General features: G+C 35.1%; 1 protein-coding gene across 1 annotated transcript; it reads left to right on the forward strand.

Moving 5' to 3' along the window:
- Window positions 1-34: 34 nt before the first annotated feature.
- LOC121379312 (BTB/POZ domain-containing protein KCTD5-like) lies at window positions 35-16092 on the forward strand. The gene is made up of 6 exons (XM_041507876.1): window positions 35-408; window positions 8208-8316; window positions 10669-10760; window positions 13828-13923; window positions 14654-14779; window positions 15058-16092. The coding sequence occupies exons 1-6, from the start codon at window positions 157-159 to the stop codon at window positions 15085-15087; spliced, it is 705 nt and encodes a 234-aa protein (XP_041363810.1). The 5' UTR covers window positions 35-156; the 3' UTR covers window positions 15088-16092.
- The last annotated feature ends 7744 nt before the right edge of the window (window positions 16093-23836 follow it).

Here is a 23836-nt window from a genome sequence, read left to right on the forward strand (position 1 = left end):
TGCTGAAAACAGTTGGTTTTGTTCAGGAATGGCGTCAAAATGTTTAGAGATGTAACGCGAATATGCTTGTGTTTCTTATTGAAAAAAGATCATTTAGGACTGTTGTACAATTTAGTAAATTAGATAATAATTTTACATAACAATTTTGCTTTCAATATGGACAAAAGGTCAATGTCTACGGAAACAAAACCAGAAAAGATAGAAATGAACAAAAATACCGATTCTGTTCCTGAAACCGATTCCAAAGTGACAGTAAAAGAAAACAAAGCGAGGAAGAATGAGTGGGTCAAGTTAAATGTTGGTGGGACGATATATATGACGACAAGAACAACACTGGGTAGAGACCACAAGTCATTTCTTTACAGACTAGTTCAGGATGATCCAGAGTTGGGGCTGAATACAGATAAGGTATGGCTGTAAATTGACTTATTGATAATTGAGTGCTTTTTGATTATTTATGTTTTATTGTAAAACATGATCACTAACGGTACCTCAAGACGAATTAACTATATGGGTGCTATATGTGTAGATTTTGTTGTTTGCATTATTAAATTAGCCATTGTATTAGCAATTCAGTTTTGCATACTGTTTCAGGGGGTATCAGGCTAAAACGTCACCTTACCAAAACGGCACCAAACTTTTTTGACGAAAACAGCACCAATTTTTTTTTTCGTAGACACATAGGTTTTAACTAATTTTAACTGTTAAAACCATCATGACAATAATAAGACTGGACCATTATTTCGCGTGCTACATTCCACAAACAGGTTTGTTATTGTCGTTCCATTATAATGGGTGGGAGGGGGGAGGGGTAAACGTAACAGCACACATAAAACGTCATCAATTATCGTGGGGCTTACAAAATGTGTAGGTATAGCTCTCCACCAACCACCAAATTGGAGTAAGATACGTATTCATGAAGTTTAGATTTCCAGGTCACATTATCAGCAAAACGTTGTAAATTAATTAACCAAGAAGATGAAACAACATGTGAACAGTGACTCAAAATAAATTTAATAACAAAACAAATTAAATAGGCCCCTACTTGTAGATAATTTAAACTGCTTTGTTGCTTTTCTTCTGCTTGTCAGCACGGCATTGTTTATTATTGTTTTTGTAAGATTATATATCAATTGTTTAATTTAAATTTATACATGTGGGGTTGTGTATCTTATAAATAAATACATAACTAATGTGGGTTTTTTTTAAACTACTTGTATAACAGAGTTCCCCAAATGACCGAACACAAAAAGACTTTCTATTGATCAACACAATTTCTAAGTAAGCAACAAAACACCATTTATATAATGTATATATCATTTTTAATACAACATTACACGTGACAATAATAATTAAATGTTCCTACTAAACACTACAAAGATACACAAAGACACATACAAATTAACAGACATTTAAAATTGAACAAAATAACATAAAAATTGACAAAGACGCATAAAGATTCACAGACGCATAAAAATGGATAATCACATAAAAATAATGACAAAGACGCATGTACTGAATTTGTTGATTTGCTAGTTGGTTGCCTCAAACTTTCATTTAATTAGATACTGACGTCAGGCAAAATACAAAAGAAAACATTTTATTAAAAGAATACACTAATATTCAAATAAAGACCACCATTCCTCTTAAAAGAACGCCATTAATGCGCCAGCATCTAGCCTCATCTCGCAAGTGAGTAGTGCCTATCAATATGCTACGTGAATGATCGTTCGCATGATATATTGTGCCCTGAGGTTAGATGATTTAAACACTGTTCTCTACGGAGAGTTCAATTTGTTACCAGCCCATGAATGGCAGCACACCTTCCCAGCAACTGACTGAGGGAAAGTTCTCCGTCCTTATATTCCCCCCAAACTTGGAAAATGTCTTCCTGTCGGATGGTTGCTGTCTCTCGTATATACGTTCGAAGGTTGCCTTCCTCGACCATCCTGGTCTGGATAGGCAGCAATCGGGCCTCCTTGTACAGTTCAGGGATTAATTTGTAAATCCCTTGTGGCTGGTCTCCCACCTTGTTATTAATTCTATGATGCCAACCTGAAATAATAATATTAAAACAATAACTACGATATTTGAAGTATTAACTAGATAAATTTGAATGCATAAAGTATGGATATGAACGATACAGTGACTATAAACGATTAACTTACCTTCGACATGATTGTTGGTTCGGACCGTCACACTGAATATGGACCAGCATCTGGGAACAAATATGGGGTGGTCCATCCACTGACGGCCAACATATTGAATTAGTTGTTCAAGTTTCCCCCCTCGTGGCACCAATCGCTCAATCTTATTATACATCAGATGGATTTCTCTTGCTGGGAGAAAGGGAAGGGCCATGATTTTTCTGATGAACTTGTGTGTTGCGTCATCATTCATGTACGTCACCTATGCCAATAAGAAGAAAAATTTAGATTTTAAATATACTGTACACTTGTTTTCTTTTATCATTTACACACACACACACACACACATGCAAAACAAATGTTAAATAAAACAAACTTTACTTTACTTTTTAAACATTGACTATTGATAATTAAAATTCAACCAAATGTTATTTTCCACAATGGAATATACTAACCTGCAACCCTATTTCTTGGCACTTTCTCCACACTGCCTGCGTCAGATGGAAAAGGCAACCACGTAGCTTGACATCGGGAAAAACTTTGGCAACCGCCTTCCACGTTGCCATTTCAAAGTCCATAACACAATGTGTCATGACAGGCTCCTCCGGCAGAAGTTGTAGCAGTTGACGAAGCACCTTTACGTAGTCAATTGTCCTCCGTCAGGACATCAACACAAAAACCATCGGCAGCATTTTCATGTTGTGGTTGGCTCGTACGAAGGCATGGATTGACAGTAGTTGGTAGAATGGCGCTTTGACGATTTGGAACGTGCCATCCATGAACCACTGTCTACTCTGGCTCAGTTGTCGTAGTTGGCGATCAGTGCCTAGAATGAGGTGTCTTTGGTCTCTATACCGAATGTCGGCCTGTACAAAGTCATCTGGCAAGAAGTTTTCATTCAGCTAAAAATACAAACAAGTTTCCATCGATAATCAGTCGTATAATGATAATTTGTCCATTATTATAATTTGTCAATCAAATATAAATTAGAATGCTATGATGAAAGGTAATAAAAGGTATTATCTTGGGATCACATTTTTATAAATGAAATACATACCTCAAAATCAAGGTTTTGTGGTTCTTTTGGTCTGAGTTTCTCCCTCATGCGGTTTGCCAGTCGTACTAAGGTTGTATGCTTTTGTCTTCCTCCTGGCTGCTCTGGGTTGATATGGTGTTGTTGAGCTTCCTCTACTATGTTATTACCAGAGGTATAAACATTCACGACCGCTTTTTCTTTAATCTGAAATGAAATTATATAGAGAGTACTAACAGTGTGTGTGTGTGTGTTACATGCTGTTTTATAGTTTATGGAACAAAGTGATCACATGAGAACAGTGATCACATGAGAAGCAGTGCCAATCTATGAGTAGCATTATATGTGAAACAACGAAGAAAATTACCTCTACCCTCACTCGGACCGATGTCAAAATCCCTGGCTGTGCTTGATGATTATGTTGATACTGTCCCTCCCTGAAAACATCTGCTGTTTGAATAACGGATGCAGGGCAAGTGGATGTCTTATTTCTTACGCTACAACGCCAGTAAATTTTTATGCCACAAATTTTCTGAAAACGTATAAATAAAATGTCAAAAATAATATAGTCATACGCCGACCCAAAAAAAAATTGTAAGCAACATAATGACATTTTTACTGATGTTTATAATATAATTATTTACATAAAAGACACGGTTATTCAGTATATTTATAAACAAATTGCCTTACACATATGACAAAGCTATGTCTATTGTGGTCAATTAATTTCTTTTTTCCTTTCTGTGATCCAGTGTCTACTATGTAGTATTCTTCCGGTTCTGCATCCGAAATATCACGTAGGGTACCATCTGCAATCGATCTGCAAGTATTAAAACATATTTTTTGTGTACTATAAAGATATACCATGAATGCATCTGTCAATTTTTGTGTTTTATCGCTATAAAATTATACAGTCTTGTTTATTTGTTTACTAGTACGTTTATAATAAGCATCTCATTTGCAAGTTTATCAACTTTTCCTAGTATGTGGATATAGCTATACCTTTCTTGAACCTCGTTTTGTTCGTTGTTTTCATCAGTAGATGACGCTGATGATACATTTATAGCCGAAATGTCAGGGACAGTCATGTTCACGGCATCGATGTCTGCAATTGATCTGAAAGTAGTAAGGACATGTTTGTGGTAGGCCTATAGTGTAAGTACTGTGATTTAAAGAACATTCATGAAAATTGCATGAATTGTCGTAGTGCAAGATTCAAGAAACATTGAAACTTAAAATAACAAGTTAAAACTACTCACAGTAAGAACATTTAGAAATAACACACCGCAATCAAAATGTGGTAGAAAATTAATACCTGTGTTGATCAGCAACAGAGGCTGCCAATGTGACGTTAATAGTCGAAATGTCGGGGACAGTCATGTTTATGGCGTCGAACTCTGTGTTTACTGATGACTGTAGGTCGACGTCAAAAGTCGGGTGTACACCTATAGATTCAAGTTCCTGTACAGCCTCGAAAGACTCGTCTTGTCTGTTTTCCAACACATCGGTTTCCATAGCTGTTATGAGATCAGATAGACATCTATCGGAAGATTCGGCACCAGATGTATCAACAATGGCCTGAAAGCAATGAAAAAATATCTACATGCTCTTACTCTTTACAATATTAATAGCACTCTTACGTACCTATCAAATAAAAAAAACATTCACTTCATAAAAAAACGTGACCTGTATTTCATCTGTGAATATGTATACACGTAATTTTAATTTTGTGGTGAAATACATACAATACGTTACCTTAATTGATCGTGTGATCCATATATCACTATTTTATTTGGGACAGTAATTCCACATCCGAGCCATTGTCGGGTATTAAGAAGAAAAACAACATGTAGGCTACAACCATTATTGTATTCATGAATAAATAGTTGCATTCGTCGCCTTATATTCGTGATACACCTCTATTATTTACTATTAAGCAGTTGTTTGATAATAAATTTGTGTAGTAGAAGGACCGTACTAACTTACAAAAATACAATCTAAATAAATATTGATATTGTAATTTAAGCTGTGTAATCTAAATAAGTTAATTTTATTAAATAAAAAAAATGCTATAGAAATAACTCTGGATTGTGATGTTAATGTTATTTTTAAAAAGTGTTTACATCAAATTCTTCAAGAACGTCATTTTCTAACCGGTTCAGGCATGGCGTACACTTCCAGTCGATTTCCGTGTCGTTACGTACAGCTTTCCTGTATTCTTCTTGAGTAATGTTCGTTTGGCATGTACGATGCTGCCATAAACAACATTCTGGACATTCTAAACATTGTTGTTTAGGTTTACATGTTTTTTTGCATAAAATGCAAAGATGCGGCATGTTGGATCATACTTCATGAAATGAATGTGCCCTGACTGACACAAGACATACCATATTTAAACGCAACTCATACTTCAGTACAAATGAAAAGAAAGCCAACATCAGTTAATTTCTTTGTATAAGTGAGCATCATCTGTTATTGTTTACTTAATTACAGAACCAAGTATTTCCTAGGGTACTGTGGAGAATTTGAATAGAATGCCACCTGCGTACAAAGCGCATTGCATCTTATGTGATGTAATACAGCCGGCCAAGATCAGACAGATTAAATTCCTATTGTTTGTGTTGGTAACAATTAACAGAGTAAGTAAATAATAGTAATATAACTAATAGGGTTAGCCTGTTTTTTCTTTTGTTTGACGACAAAAGTGTTACAGTGTTTATTATTTTACAATGAGAACTGTTTGCTTTGTTTTGTTTAACAACACCACATCGATTAAAGGGACATTCCCGAGTTTCCGACTAATAAAACATTTCTACGATTAAACTTACATATTAAATATATTTTCTTGTTTAGAATATCATTGTCTGTATATTCAATGTGTTTCTAATTTAATATATCTGACATTATTATATTTACTCAACATAGAAATATATGCCCAATATCTCTGCAATCTATTTTGGAACCCCCCCTTTTCAAAACTCAACATAGAAATATATGCCCAATATCTCTGCAATCTATTTTGGAACCCCCCTTTTCAAAATCCTATGGACACCCATGTACTCACTTTTCCACGTTACACTGTTCAGAGGGCATGAAATGTATTTGAACACCTATAATTCAAACTTTTCTCGTGGATATATGCCCGGGTCCACAAATACATATATTTTGATCCACAGATATTCGCCCGACCCCACCCCATATGTAAATAAACTCCACGATCCCGGTATTATTTTCGTTTTGTACACTTTTTTTTTTAACATATTTAGATATATGACACAAAGGTATTGCTATACCAAATCCCATGATTGTATATGCCATATTTAATTGATTAATTGATGTTTCCTTCTTCGGGCGGTGAATACAGATTTCGTTATGTACAGCTCAAACATGAAAAATGCAATTTTGTGAAACAATATTTTTCCTACATTTATTTTTTTAACATATATAGATGCACCATCCCGAGGTGTATCTTTGTGCTAAATATGAACAATGTACACCGCTGCATTAACATCCGGGCTCTGGTTTTGTCTCCGGGCGATGCCCGGGCTTCCGGGCTACCAGGCGGTAAATAGGCTAATAATAATAATAATAATAATAATAATGGTTCTTTGCAGAATGACCACAAATATAGGGAACAATAATAATATTTGTGAAAACAGAACACGCATTATTTAAAACATTTTATTATTAATACAGTAATATTAATAACAGTAATATAAGCAGCAATACTACTACTACTACTACTATAAACTAAGCTATAAACTAATATTTATTAACCATTCGTGGAAACTAATATTTATTAATCATTCGTGGTGCCGTTTTAGCCAATGCATGGTTCCGTTTTGACCATATGTTGTGGTGCCATTTTAGCCAATGTGAGGTTCCGTTTTCGCCAACGTGTGGTGCCATTTTAGCCAATGTGAGGTTCCGTTTTCGCCAACGTGTGGTGCCGTTTTAGCCAAAACGGTTCCGTTTTCGCACAGTGCCATTTTAGCCCGCATCCGTTTCAGGGCTAGCTCTAGGACGGTGCCAGACGTTTTGTGATTCCCCCAGTCAATTCGCCCCCAGTCAGTTCGTCCCTACAAAGGTACCAGTTCGCCCCCAGTCAGTTCGGGTCATGTTCCTGGCCTGGAAAGTCATGCATTTTTTTTATTAGTCATGAAACGGCCTGAATGTAATAAAGTTCTGTTCTGATATATCCATACGTGTTTGTTCTGTGTTGAATACGAATGCCAGGCTAGGCAGGTCAGGTCATAGGGTTTTATGTGCACATTCAGAACAAGCTGTTGTAGCGCACATCTGTCACGGGCCTCCGTCCATGGTTACTAATTAGTGGCCAAAAGAACCCCCGCAATAATCCCTCAGTTAGAATAAAGCTCACCAGAAGAGGCCATATCGAATTGCTGTTCAAAGCCCTCTTAGGTATTAGCCGAATATGCATAATCAGCATCAAGGTTATGTAGCTGATTAACCATTGTTTTATTTCTTTCTTCTTAAAACAGATCATATCTGGCAGGAATGGATGTTTTAATAAATGTTGATGATGTGGTTTGTGAATTTGTGAAAAAATGTCGGTGTCTACGCTTATTCAGCACCCTATGTTTAATTACATCTGAAAAAAATATAACCCCGTATTACAATTCTTATGATTCATGATCAGTCCAAATTGTGGAACGACAACAACCCCTCCCCTCTAAGAAAAGAAACACACACACATGAACACACTTTAACATCCTCTAAAGAAACAGTACAATAATTGTTTAAAAGTAACAACTAATTGGGGGCGAACTGACAAATATTTGGGGGCAAACAGTTGGGGGCGAATCGTCTTGGGGGCGAACTGGTACATGGGGCAAACTGGCTGGGGGGCGAAACGTCATGGATTCGCTCTAGGACATGAAAACAGACAAGCAGACAATTTTAGTTTTTTGCCGTCCCAAAGGTTTTTTGGGTAATGACAGAATGCAAACATAGTGCATGCTTTGTATAAAATTAACTAGAGAATAATGTTTTATAATTAATTTCAGGATGATGATGGTGCCTATTTGATTGACAGAGACCCCACCTACTTTGGTCCAGTTTTGAACTATTTACGCCATGGGAAACTAGTCATGAATAAAGATCTGTCAGAGGAGGGTAACTATGAACTTTATACTATAACTATACCAAATATTCAATGTGTTCTAGCAGTGTATTTAAACAAAACAAACGAAATACAAATTATGCTATTAGTGTATGGTGGTATTTTTATTAAATCAGTTATTGTATGTTAGTTTATTATTAAATTTGTAGTGATGAATGCATGGCTCAAAATAGACATGAGCAGGGCTCGTGCTGTTGGTAGCCAAATTAGCCATTGGCTAATAATAAAAAAAAGAAGGCTAATAAAATTTGCAAGTGGCTAAAATTTTGGCTAAGCCATTTTCTATCTTCTGATGTGAACAAACTCTTACATAATCTATCCAACACCTGAAACATAATAATACCAAATATTAAATTAGCGTAATAGCGATCTCGCGACCAGTAACGAGAAACCATGTCATCCAGAATACAGCGTAGGCCTAGTGAAGGTTGCTTGTTTTAATAATCACAGTTATAAATTTTAACGGCATGCATTCAACATGTATGAAATCAAAGTCTGTAACTTGTTATTTTAACTTTGTAAAGTCTTTGAACCAAGGTAATAAAAACAGACCAACAATGCGTGTCAATTTGAATACACATGCCAGTCCAGGGCCTAAAGACATGTAGGCTATCCAAAGGGCTGAGTTCAGCCAGACCTAGCGAAAACAAAACATTCGCTAGACTGGTTTGTGTGCTTCACGTTAAACCAAATAGACACGACAGACACCAATCAAATAGTTCGCGAACGTTAGGAAGAACGTTCGTTGGCTGAACTGAGGTCAGCTCTCGGCACGAATATACGTCACGCTTTCAGAGTCAGTTGACACCCACGTGTCAAGAGACCTCGTTGCGGACATTAAACTATACGATTACACAGGAGTAAATCTTGATGTAAATTTGTAGAAAAACTATAGTTATCAGCATCAATGAATACCTAACTGCAGTTTCGGTTCTTTCTTTGTTTTTGTTAATTTCGTACCCATGGTCGAGAGCACGGATGCAGATCGCGATCGCGGGGGAAAATGAACATGCAGTATTTATACAAATTGCAGTTAAATGTACACTGAATATTTTTTTTTTACAATAATCATATTTGTTAGATATAGATTTGTAAGACTCAGGTGAAATTAAAAAAGTTAGCTGGATTTTAAAAAGACTGTAAATTTTATTTTTATTAAGGGGTTTTTTGGTTTGTTTTTTTAATATATAAATGGAATATACTGTGAAATCAGCATTCTTAGCCTTCACGATGCTAAAATCAACAGCAAAAACATGATGCAAATTATGAAATTGTTGGGGGTGGGGAATTGATGGGTTACTTTAAAAAAAAGTCAAAAAAGAAGAAGAAGCAATTCAAATTAACATAAAGATAGCTTTTTCTAGAAATAATGAGCTCTATATTAAAAAAAATTTATTTGGGGGGAAAAAGGAAGAAAGAAAGAACAACACCCTCCATAAACATCCACCCACCCCCCATATTTCTGTATGTTTGTTAATTTAATGTCATAGGCCTTAGAAGTGGGGGTGGGTGTACGGGGTACTGACTTCCAACTCTGAAGATAATGCATCACCCCCACCCACACACCCCACCACCAACCGCTGAAAATTCAAAGTAATATATTAACTGCCCCTACCCCCATTGCTGTCTTTGATTTTTATCAGGTAGCACGGTTTTGTTATTCCAATTTGTACACATTAACTGAAAAAGATGCAGTTTTCATATTCATATATAAATACTCTATACAGTACTAGGTAAAACAATTTTGGCTCAAGCATTTTCAATAATATGGCTAATGAAAATTCCATTTGGCTAATATTTTGGCTACAGGTATTTTTGATCCAGGGTGAGCCCTGCATGAGACAAGAGGAAGTTGCCTCTCCGGATACACCAACTGCTATTTGATAATCTATTCAATGCTTGAAGTTAATGGCAGCACAATGGAAATTCCCATAGCTGTGATAGAATAGCTACAGACCAGTGACTTTACTGATGGCCGTTGTTTGCTGCTGTGATAGAATAGCTACATACCAGTGACTTTACTGATGGCCGTTGTTTGCTGCTGTGATAGAATAGCTACAGACCAGTGACTTTACTGATGGCCGTTGTTTGCTGCTGTGATAGAATAGCTACAGACCAGTGACTTTACTGATGGCCGTTGTTTGCTGCTGTGATAGAATAGCTACAGACCAGTGACTTTACTGATGGCCGTTGTTTGCTGCTGTGATAAAAATTGTAATCAACTGAAAGAATAGTTTAAAAAAAATTATTTTATGTTTATTTATTGCAAAAGTTACTGGTTTAGATGAATTTCTAGCCTTGGTATGTAAATAATGTTTTTGTATTTATTATTGTGTAAATTTTAGGAATTCTTGAGGAAGCAGAGTTCTATAATATCATGGACCTGATTAAACTAGTGAAGGATAAGATCCGGGAGCGTGATGCCAAACAGAACCAGGTATGTTTATTCTCGTATCTACATGTATGGGTGTTCTCCTATCTACAGGTATGGGTGTTCTCGTATCTACAGGTATGGGTGTCCTCGTATCTACAGGTATGGGTGTCCTCGTATCTACAGGTATGGGTGTCCTCCTATCTACAGGTATGGGTGTCCTCGTATCTACAGGTATGGGTGTCCTCCTATCTACAGGTATGGGTGTCCTCGTATCTACAGGTATGGGTGTCCTCCTATCTACATGTATGGGTTTTCTGGTATCTACAGGTATGGGTGTCCTCGTATCTACAGGTATGGGTGTTCTCGTATCTACAGGTATGGGTGTTCTCGTATCTACAGGTATGGGTGTTCTCGTATCTACAGGTATGGGTGTCCTCGTATCTTCAGGTATGGGTGTCCTCGTATCTACAGGTATGGGTGTCCTCGTATCTACAGGTATGGGTGTCCTCGTATCTACAGGTATGGGTGTTCTCGTATCTACAGGTATGGGTGTTCTCGTATCTACAGGTATGGGTGTTCTCGTATCTACAGGTTTGGGTGTCCTCGTATCTACAGGTATGGGTTTTCTGGTATCTACAGGTATGGGTGTCCTCGTATCTACAGGTATGGGTGTTCTCGTATCTACAGGTATGGGTGTTCTCGTATCTACAGGTATGGGTGTTCTCGTATCTACAGGTATGGGTGTCCTCGTATCTACAGGTATGGGTGTCCTCGTATCTACAGGTATGGGTGTTCTCGTATCTACAGGTATGGGTTTTCTGGTATCTACATACATCTACTGGGCTTTCTGTGTCGGGTTCATCACTTTTGGGTCACAATCACATCCTCAGATTTCTATGAAATTTGGTGGAAATCTGAACCAAAATTTTAGAAAAGTTTGTATTATGACTAGTCTTATATATATCTAGTTATATATATGTCTTTCAAATTCCTGTCTGTGGAAAAGTGCATATAAAAGATCCCTTTCTACTAATGGAAAAATGTAGCAGGTTTCCTCTCTCTCTGTCAAAATGACCACATGTTTGACATTTCATAGCCAATGATTGATAAATTAGTGTGCTCTTGTGGTGGTATGAAACAAAATAAAGTAACTTTCAGGCTTCAACACTAATGTACGTCCGAACGACATTGTCTAGTAAACAGCTGGTTCGGTCTAGTCATAAATGTTTCTGAGTAGCCCGACTGGTCGTGTTGATAATTTATGAGTGGTGAATTAATTTGCCATCCAGTGATCCTACAAACATTAATATTTTCCATTAAACTGTCGACAGAAATCCCAGGTTCTATAATTAGACGTGATGCAGTGGGCAGTGAATAACTGAACAATCCCGACTGGTGCTAACGACTGACGGATCTGATATGTAGAGGGCACCGTTCGTCACAACTCGGTAGATTCCGTTGATACCGGAATCAACCGAGGTTTGTCAATAGTGTGCGTTTGCTAAATTTAGTGCGCATAAATCTATGTCGTAAATACTATCAGTGAAAACAGTATTATTGTTTCTGCTTGATACTTTGGTATATTGTTTTTTTGTCCAATAAATCGAATATGGTAATGAAAATGCAAAACATACAATAGTGTATGTTCTTTGAATAAATATTTTTCGGGTTTTTCAAATATACGACGATCGATTTCGTTTTCGAATTATTTACATGTGGTAGGGTCGTATTCGAACAGACAAAAAATGGACATGTTTAAATACGGGTTTTCATCTAACAAAGACCCGTCTGAAACTGACTTGTCCAAGAAAAGAAAGAGTAAGGCAACTGAACAGAGTTTATATGGATATTCTGTGAGAAGTGATATTGCATTGTTTGCCATAGATACAGTTTATATGGATATTCTGTGAGAAGTGATATTGCATTGTTTGCCATAGATACAGTTTATATGGATATTCTGTGAGAAGTGATATTGCATTGTTTGCCATAGATACAGTTTATATGGATATTCTGTGAGAAGTGATATTGCATTGTTTGCCATAGATACAGTTTATATGGATATTCTGTGTGAAGTGATATTGCATTGTTTGCCAAAGATACAGTTTATATGGATATTCTGTGAGAAGTGATATTGCATTGTTTGCCATAGATACAGTTTATATGGATATTCTGTGAGAAGTGATATTGCATTGTTTGCCATAGATACAGTTTATATGGATATTCTGTGAGAAGTGATATTGCATTGTTTGCCATAGATACAGTTTGGCTTATTCCAGTGGAATAAGACTACAAGCGTTAACGTTTAATGTTAAATATGTTTTAGTTATGAGTAAAATATGCAAAAAAAGTTACACATACCCTGGGGGTTTTATTGGTGTGTTTTATTCAAATATAGTTACATTGGCTAATTATTATGTATACTCTTCAAATAATAGGCAATATGAAGCAAACTGTAACAAAATTAGCCCTGCTTAGGTATATTGTGTCATTCAGCAGTTTGGTCTAGTTGATATTAGGTCAGGTCTAGTAAATGTTAAGACATACTAGTCCACTGGTCTAGTAATAAATAAAGTGAACGTCGAACCCTGACTTTTGACCGTATTAGGCTTATCACCCATTTATAAAAAGGCTTTAACTTTGTTACTAATTTAGGTAGCGTAAAATTAAAATGCATTTTGAAGGGCTTGATTTTTATTATACTTCAAACATTTAAAAGGTGACCCAGAAAGTGATGGCTTGACATGACTTTTGACAATGACCTCCTTAACATATCTTCTTTTTTATTTCAAAAACATTATTGGATACAAGGCTCGAAATATGGCCTGTTGGAAACAAGTCTGTGTGGGGTGAGTGGAGGTTTTGGGACAGTATATGTGAAATTAGGATCTCGTAGATTAAAAAATAACAGAATCACAAGCTCAGCCACAGCCATGTTTTGTTTAGAAGATGAAATGATCGTACATACATCCATCTCCTGAACATGAAAACATTTAGGAGGTGATTGTTTGTTTTTCCTGTGAGGTGTAAATGATGGGTCACTGTTTCAAGCCCTGTAGTTTGATTTAGAAGATTGTCTTAAAATGACCAGGAGTTGAAACTATAGCAGAAGTGTTGTTTGTCTTTTGTTTAGACGTACATGAAGAATGTGTATCGAGTGTTGCAATGTTCAGAAGAAGAACTCACACAGATGGTGTCAACAATGTCTGACGGTTGGAAGTTTGAGCAGGTGACAGTATAGTTATGTAATACTGACAGTAGGTGACAGTATAGTTATGTAACACCGACAGCAGGTGACAGTATAGTTATGTAACACCGACAGCAGGTGACAGTATAGTTATGTAACAGTTATGTACTTTTATCCTACAACCACTGTTTCTATTGACAGATTATGATGACCGATTAAAGCAAAGTCATAAACGTATACTAGCAGATTATCACTTTTGACGTCACTCATGTGACGTCACATGCATAGCTACATTACATTAGGTTATCATACAATGTGGCTGAAATAACAGAAATAATAGCTTTTCCCCTTAATTTTTATGGTCTGCAGGATAAAAATAATAACTATTTACTGACGTCGAATATCTGCTCTATCCTGTTACGGCCGAATGAGAAATTTCCAATTCTTACCTTCACGGGATAAGGCAGATATCCAACGTCATTAACTAGTTATTCTCTATATAGTTCTTCCCATGTGGAACACCTTTTTTTCATACTATGGAAATTGGAATTTACTACTTTCTAACTTGTACACAAATATAATATCTTTTGTAATTTCCAAAACACTTTTACTTTTCTTCTTACAACAAACCAAACTGAAATTATTTACAAACAAAAAACATTTTTGTAGGAGGATGGGATGGACTATAGACACAGTGTGATTTTTATTACGTATATCTTGCATCTAATCATAAATAATGTAAATAATAACTTACTTGGTGTATTATTTGCAGCTGGTGAATATTGGCTCTCAGTACAACTATGGGTCTGAAGACCATGCTGAGTTTCTGTGTGTCGTTTCCAAAGAGTGCCCCAGTATACTGAACGGTCACGAGTGTGAACCCTCGGATCGAGCCAAGGTTAGTGTTATTTACAGTACTATAAGTGAAAATATAAAAGTTATAAATTTGTGCCCCCTCAACATGGTTTTTGTCGAAATGTAATCCAGTAACTAGTCAGAAGGTTAAATGGTGCCCCATAATGTCAGTTATGGGGAGCAATGAATAATTCCCATCAAATTTTTTCAGAGCGAAGTAGGTATGCATTCACATATTTTTGTGACAAATAGTCTATGGTTTTGTTTTTGTCATTTATTTATTTATTAATTTTTTATTTATTGATTAAATTTTGTCTTTAGGTATTACAACAAAAAGGATCAAGAATGTGATTTCCTGACGGAATCCCTTGTGCTAAGTCAGTGTCTACACAGAATGGGTCAGGTGTACCATGCACAGACACAAGTCAGATCGGTACACGTTGCTATAGTTACCTGAATCTTGGAACAATCTGGATGTGGTGAAATCGCTGTGCCACGTGGCAGTTTTCACCTAGCATAACCCAAGCCAAGAAACACATTCATTTGTAAATAATCCCATTTTATACACAGTGTGCGTGCGTGCGTTCTGTGAGAGGAGAACAATCAAGCTTATGTCAAATTATATATATACATGTTGTGAATGAATATCATGTGCTAACAAAGTCTGGGTTTTTTAACTTTTTGTGGATGTGTGTGTGTGTGCATGATTTGTATGTAAGTGCAATTTACATGTATTCTTCTGATATATATATATATATATATTGATGTTACTTTGCTTTGTACAAACAGATATTATCGACTGTCACATAATTATGCTTTGTACAGGTGGATGCTATCGACTGTCACATACTTATGCTTTGTACAGATGGATGCTATGGACCGTAAGAGCTGATCTGATCTTTGTGTGCTAACTAATCGGCTCTCTCTACATCTTTGTGTGCTTACATAATCCAATGTTTTACTCACTTTCATTAGTGTCTTTTGACACAAGAATATCAAGTGTTCCTCTTGCTATTACAGCATGTTCTAGTCATTAGACGAGGATGTCATCAATTGAGCAAATGATTTTGTGTGGTTGCAGTTTTGTTTGGAACTAATAACTGCTTCAGTAGCACTGCTACTAACACTTCGTTAACTGTTAGATGACAAAGTCATTTTTATTTTACTTTTCACGATAGTTAGGCAGTGACATTGATGAGGTATAATTTTTGTGTTTGATGATCATGGTAGTAATTGGTTGAGTATTGGAATATTTGTGTGTATGTTCAAGCATGCTTGTGTGTCAAAGGGACATTCCCGAGTTTGCTGCATTGTAAGATGTTTCAGACCAATAAAATATTTCTACGATTAAACTTACATATTAAATACATTTTCTTGTTTAGAATATCAGTGTCTGTATATTTCATGTGTTTTTGGTTGTCTTAATATTTTTAAGAAGCCCAAACAAAAATATTTTAGGAAACAAAATAAAAGTTAACCTAGTACAAATATTACAACGATCAGAAATATGTTTAATATACAGCCACTGATATTTTATGGAGAAAAATATATTTGATATGAAATTATAATCGTTAAAAAGTCTCTGTTAGTCAATAACATCTTAAAAATTGCATCAAACTCAGCAATGTCCCTTTAATGGTGTATCTAAAAACATCAGATTGATAAATATCTTTAATACAGAGGCAGACTGAGAGGACGTAAAGAGGAATTTCCATAAACTAGCCTACTGTTTATTGATGAGTTACCTTGGGTGTAGTTTTGTTTCAGAAATAAAGTTGTTTAATGGATTTATAAACAATATTTGAAGGTTAAGAAGATCATGTCCAAAATCAAAATATCATTGGAAGGGTTTTAACATGTTCATGCAAAATTATAATTTAATATAAACACAAGCAGCCAAACAATTTCAAAATTTGTCTTATAACTTCTTTGGGAATGTTTAATACTGGTAAAATAGATGAGCTGAAATATGGGAATGTGTGCATAACAGAATCTTAATGATGGTGTATTCAAGGACTCTATGTTTTCATTTTTGTATTGTGTGTATGTTATATATTGACATATTACCTGTATGTTATATATTGAGATATTACCTATTTATATGTTTTTGTAATTCTAAAATGTGTTAAGAATGTTTAGAATGATGAGTTGACATAGAGTTATGTCTCTAAAATCTTTACGTTATGTATTAGAAGGTTGGCCGATGGACACACGTTTTGTGTGAAGACGTGCAATAAAAAGCCATAATTGTGTAGCAGGTGAAAGACAGCCCTACTACAATGAATTTAGTCATGTGTAACATTTGACCAAGGTACCTGCATGTTTGACTAAAATGTTTACATTTAACTAAGGCTTGTTAGACAAAAACATTAACATTTGACCAAGGCACCATCATGTTTGACTAAAAGATTTACATTTAACTAAGGCACCTGCTTATTTGACTAAAACATTTACATTTGATCAAGACACCTGCTTGTTTCACTGAAATATTTACATTTGATCACGACACCTACATGTTTCATTAAAACATTTGCACATTTGACTAAAACATTTACATTTGATCACGGCACCTGCTTGTTTCACTAAAACATTTACATTTGATCAAGACACCTACATGTTTGATTAAAACATTTACACGTTTGACTAAAACATTTACATTTGATCACGGCACCTGCTTGTTTGATTAAAATATTTACATGTTTGACTAAAACATTTACATTTGATCAAGACACCTGCTTGTTTCACTAAAACATTTACATTTGATCACGGCACCTACATGTTTGATTAAAACATTTACACGTTTGACTAAAACATTTACATTTGATCAAGACACCTGCTTGTTTGATATATCTACAGAGGCAATATGCTAGACTAGCTAACAACAATATCTGCAATTCATTTAAGCTTGATTAAAAATCACCATATTGTACTGATGTGAATGTAACATTTCAATATACGTATGTGTATATATATATATATATATATATATATATAATAATAAAGATTTTGCTCTTTGTTTTGTTTTTAGCTGTGTATTCAAACCTTTCATAGGCAAGTGATTCTGTATATGTTGGCCATTGTATTAACAGTTGTTCACCAAACTGTAAATAAAAAACAAATTTACTGACTATATTTCATCATAAATTTGTCGCCAGCTTTATTGCACTTATGATTCATTCTTATTCCTGGAATCCATATACACAAACATGAAGACACATTTGTATTAAATCTACTCAATTTGCATAGATACTGATGGTTCTTATTTCATCACTAAGCCATATTACATCGACACCAGGGTCCCATTCCACGAGGCAATCTTAGCGCTAAGATCACCTTAAGTGCATACAGTCTTAGGCCTGAGCTTGCTTCGTGACAAGGACCCAATGCCGCATTCAGTGCTATGTTATTATTCATTCATTGTAAATTGGTACGTTTTTAATGTCCTGTAATGTTATCGGTCTGTTATTAATAAGATTTTAATATGCTATCAGTATGTTATAAAGTAATAAGATTTTAATGAGCTGTCAGTATATTGGTGCAGATTCGGGTGGGGGGGTGTATCGTTGAGGGAAGCATCCTCCCCTTTCACAAACCTCTGGATCCATGCATGGTATATTATAAATTGCTAACATTTTACTGTGCCGTCGTGCTATCAGTATATTGCTTGTGAATAATTTTTAATGTTCTATCATATTTATTGTCTAACAAATTGGAACTGTAAATATTGTTAGCTTTTTTCTATTCATCCGTCCATGAAGTATATTTCTAACTGGTCATTGTTAGGAAACATTTAAATCGGTGATTCCTGTTTCGCTGAAAAATAAAACCCCAATCATTGGCCCTTTATTTATAACAAAACATAAGGGAAATAACGTGACTCCATTTATTTCTCAGTGACGCAGAATTTGTTTTGCAATGGTAAACATGATAAATAGTTAACATCAGTAAAGTAAATAAACTGCCATCCATGTGTTGTTATTAATATCACATATGGTAGTTTGGTAGCTCCACACTTTGATTAACTACCATTCCACTGATCTTATTAGTAGTTTAAATTTAGAAACTACCAAGAATTCAATACGGTCATTCATCCCAGCTCAAACGTGAATAATTCCTAGTTCACTCCATATTCTAAACAGTTAATATGTAGCAATTGTATTTGTCGTTAGTAAATATGTACTGGCTAGTTCACCCCATATTATAAATAGTAAATATATATGGAAGCTGTATTTAATGTGTACTGACTAGTTCATCCTATATTATCTACAGTAAAATGTAGTAGTTGTGTTCATCATTAGTAAGCTAGTACATCGTATAATACCGGTATCTATAGTGAATATGTAATGGCTGTGTTTGTTGTAAGTAAATATGTACTGACTAGTTTAGCCTATAGTGTTTACAGTAAATGTAGTAGCTGTATGTACTGACTACATTGTAGTTTACAAACTATGCTGCATGTATACAAATTTGTTTGTAGCAGAAAACAACAACTGCTATCTGAATGTTATACAGATTTTGTGTGCTTATTCGTATAAAATTACTTAATAATTGAGTTCATATTATCCCAGTGTATTTTTTAAGTATGCTGATTTTGTCAGCAAAAGGCAAATTTGCTTCTACTTTTTTCTTGTGTGTTTGGAACCTGCTTTCTTGTATAACTTTTGACATATTTTATACATTTTCAGTATTTATGTTTGTATTTGTTTGTGCATTTTCATTAATCTGCAGAATTGTTTTGTTGTAGAATCATGTGTTGTAAGCCTTTTATGTTTACGTCGTTTAGTGGTTTTTGTCTGTCGGCTTCATTAAAGGTGTTTTTTTTTTATAGTGTACATTTTCAGTTTTTATAATTCATTTTGACAGTATACACCAAACGTTTTACCGTTTCATTTCCATTTAAACTCATTGAGCAATTTGTGGGGTTTTGTTCATGTGTGCACTAAATACATGTATAGTCAGAAAGAAAATATTTAAACTACTGAATATGGCTCTAACGGAATCAAATTCCAGTTTTCTTATGGCAGATCAGAATATGAGCGACTAGAAAAGAATTAATGTTGTAGCGACAAGTGCAAGGGGCAGTTTTCTTTTGTTTATCTAAACTAGGACACCTACAACAAGAGGAAAAACGTTTTTTTCTTTTGTTTATCTAAACTAGGACACCTACAACAAGAGGAAAACCTTTTTTTTTCCTTTTGTTTATCTAAACTAGGACACCTACAACAAGAGGAAAAAAGTTTTTTTCTTCTGTTAATCTAAACTAGGACACCTACAACAAGAGGAAAAACGTTTTTTTCCTTTTGTTTATCTAAACTAGGACACCTACAACAAGAGGAAAAACTTTTTTTCCTTTTGTTTATCTAAACTAGGACACCTACAATAAGAGGATTTTTTTTTTTTCTTTTGCTTATAACCTGTCTTAAGTAACTTGTTCACTAAATTGTCTTAACTAACGTATTCAGTAATCTGTCTTGACTAACTATTCCCTAGATCATCTCGAGTAAATTGTTCATTAGTCTGGAACACCGACAAAAACAGAGAGAGGCCGTTTCCTTCAGTGTCACGTAACTGGAACACCTTTGTCTAGAGGGAGGGAGGGTACAGTTTCCTTCAGTGTCACGTAACTGGAACACCTTTGTCTAGAGGGAGGGTACAGTTTCCTTCAGTGTCACATAACTGGAACACCTTTGTCTAGAGGGAGAGTACAGTTTTGCTTCAGTGTCACGTAACTAGAACACCTTTGTCTAGAGGGAGAGTACAGTTTCCTTCAGTGTCACGTAACTGGAACACCTTTGTCTAGAGGGAGGGTACAGTTTTCTTCAGTGTCACGTAACTGAGGCACCTACACTGGCAATGGGCCGACACCTACACTGGCAATGGGCCGACACCTAATAATTGTGTTTATTTATTTCTGCTATCGGACCATATCTTGCTGAGCTTTGCATGTTATTATTTTCATGAATATGTCCAACAGCATGTGGTTATTTTCATGTATCTGTCCTTTGGTGTTTGATCCTGTTCTGTGAACTTGTAATGTGAGTGAATGTTGAAATCTGTGAACTTGTAGTGTGAGTTAATGTTAATGTTGAAATCTGTGAACTTGTAGTGTGAGTTAATGTTAATGTTGAAATGTGTGAACTTGTAGTGTGAGTTAATGTTGAAATCTGTGAACTTGTAGTGTGAGTTAATGTTGAAATGTGCTGGTGCTTTAGATTGATTATCTTGCAACTTCAGATACCTATCATCAGTTTGTGCAATACATTCATGTATACACTCATGTCATAAATAGATATGTATGGTCATGTCATACATCCATGTCATGCATGTGTACATCCATGTGTACTATACACCCACAGCATACACACACACACACACACAGATATATATATATATATATATATATGTATATATATGTGTATATATATATATATATATATATATATATATATACAGTGGACTCTGTCTAAACCGGACTCACTTCGTACCGTCGAAATAGTCCGGTCGAAATAGTCCGGTTTACATAGAGTACCGGTTTAGGCAGAGATTTCATCCAGAGTTATGGTTCTTGAATGATCGACAACTCGAGATCAACAATGACATTTGAACCCATGGATGGTTGGGAAACACAGTCATACAAGCCAGACTTGCAATGGATTATTTCACAGACATAAAAAATATACCTAAGGGGACATTCCCAAGTTTCCTGCAATTTTTAACATGTTATCCACTAACAGAGACTTTTTAACCATTGTATTTACATATCAAATATATTTTTCTGCATAAAATATTAGTGGCTGCATATTAAATGCGTTTCTGGTCATTCTAATATTTGTACTAGGTTAAATTTCATTTTATTTTCTAAAACATTATTTATTCATACATACGAAATTATTTGAATACAAAATCCAGATCTAACGGCCTACCGCAATAAGAGTAAGCTTTACACGAGTGCGATTACATTTTGTATTTGATCTTACGACAGCGTTCTGATTACTCGGCAAGTGATGATCATTATTCAACTAATTAAGCAGCCCGTCATTCAGTCAAATCCCAATCTTTCATTCTTGATTTTTGCTCCGGAGTCCGGAGTAGACAAGAGTACGGATTAGGCAGAGATTTATACCTAAGAGATAAACGGTAGCTGGACCGGGCTTAGACAGAGTCCACTGTATATATATATATATACAACATACATACAACATGAATGTATGATTTAGGTATAGATATATATAATTTTTCATATATATATATATATATATATATATATATATATATATATATATATATATATATACCTACCTACCTAAATCATACATTCATGTTGTATGTATGTGAATATATCCCATCGTACACATACACAAATGCCACATACATGCATACACTCGTGTCATACATACTGTGTACATCCACATCATACCATGACCATGTATATACTATTATCATATATAGGTATACACATTACATACAACCATGTCATGTACATGCACACACAGATGTACACACACATCTATTGCTGTACTTCACATTATAGTATTTATTTTTATTATGATTTATGCTTCTGCCATGTACCAATCTAGAGCAGTAAGTAAACGGCAGAAAAGGGCGATCTAGAACAGTATTCAGTCTAGCGAACTATAGCAGCAAGCGGTTAACTGAAAATATCCTGGTTCTTCTGTGATTGTACTAAACCAGAAAAATTAAATGGTGAACAAGCCATGTGAAATGTGATATACAGCAATAAAATCATTCAGTATACCATACATATATCCCACCTTCATCAATGGCAGAGCTGACACCTCGATGAGTTCATTAACATTCAGTCGTTAATGGAACACCTATAGTTGAATGTTGTCACTTAGTTCATCTAGCTAGATTTGCTGATTAGTGATTGCATTCCTGAGGGGTGTGAGAGATCCTGTTTGTAGTATACAGTGTGAATGTTTTAGTGGTTTTTTAAAAGAGTACAATATGGTGTAGAGTTACACGCGCTCATACAATTGAATTAAAATTAGCTCCATTAGTTAATTACTATTACCTGTGGATCTAACAGCACCCTGTTGGAGCTCATGTCCAGTTGACTTTTCATTCGACCAGTTAAAACCTTACTTGCAAAATCATGCCAATGATTTGAAAAGAATTTGAAAACATTTGGGATTATGCCGAGGGTATACGAAATGATTCGGGTGAATTACGAAGTAGGCCTATGCCAGAAACTAATTTCAATATAACATTTTATATAAAATTCGTTTCAAGACAAAAAAACATGATGGTATAGCCATAAAATCTGTTTATTAGTAAACAATCCAGAGTTTATTACTCATTTGCCCCATTGTTTTTAATGTTGAAATAGACCAAAACGTTCGCCCGATATTTTTAGAATTTGTATTCTCCCGAATAACACTATAAAAGGCGAAATGTAATTGGTTGATATTTAAATTGTTATTTATAGATGAAATGTCACCTGGACATGAGAGTCCACGCTATGTTGTTAGATCTACTGGTAGACCAGTAGAGTTAATTTTAATCAGATTGGTGCTCATAACTGTTAAATGATAATAAATGCTGTTTATTTTAGAACTCATCCATCCAAGAACTAGTAAATAGATTTATTCCTTGTACCAGCCTCCAGTTTACTGTTAACTGGTTTTGGTTTCCAGTTTGGTTTTATGTTAAAAAAAAAAGAAGAAAAAAAGGAAAGCAAAACTGTTTTGGAAACTGTAGTTTTTCTGTGAAATTTGTACAAAGATTGTTTTAAGATTTAAATTAACCAGTGACGCTCATCACATAGACTGTGATAGTGATGAATGTCGCCAGCTCATGGAACTTGAAACACTTGAAACACTTGAAATGAGGCTGATACAAGGTATGTGATTGATTCTGACAGATTGACTTTCTTTGGATGACTTCATCAGGTCTTGTTTTATACATGACGTTTACTGTGAAAATACATCTTGTTTTTCTTGCTGTTGCAGTGTTTCTCATAGTCCATTACCAATTCTTTCATTATGAAGAATAGAGTATTTTATTCTATACCGGATATATTATGGCCCTGTCAGATTGAAAATGTTCTAAGATGTATCCAGTGGTACAAATTAATAAA

The sequence above is a fragment of the Gigantopelta aegis genome, chromosome 8 (genome assembly GCF_016097555.1).
Source record: "Gigantopelta aegis isolate Gae_Host chromosome 8, Gae_host_genome, whole genome shotgun sequence".
In the NCBI taxonomy this organism is placed as follows: Eukaryota; Metazoa; Mollusca; class Gastropoda; order Neomphalida; family Peltospiridae; genus Gigantopelta; species Gigantopelta aegis.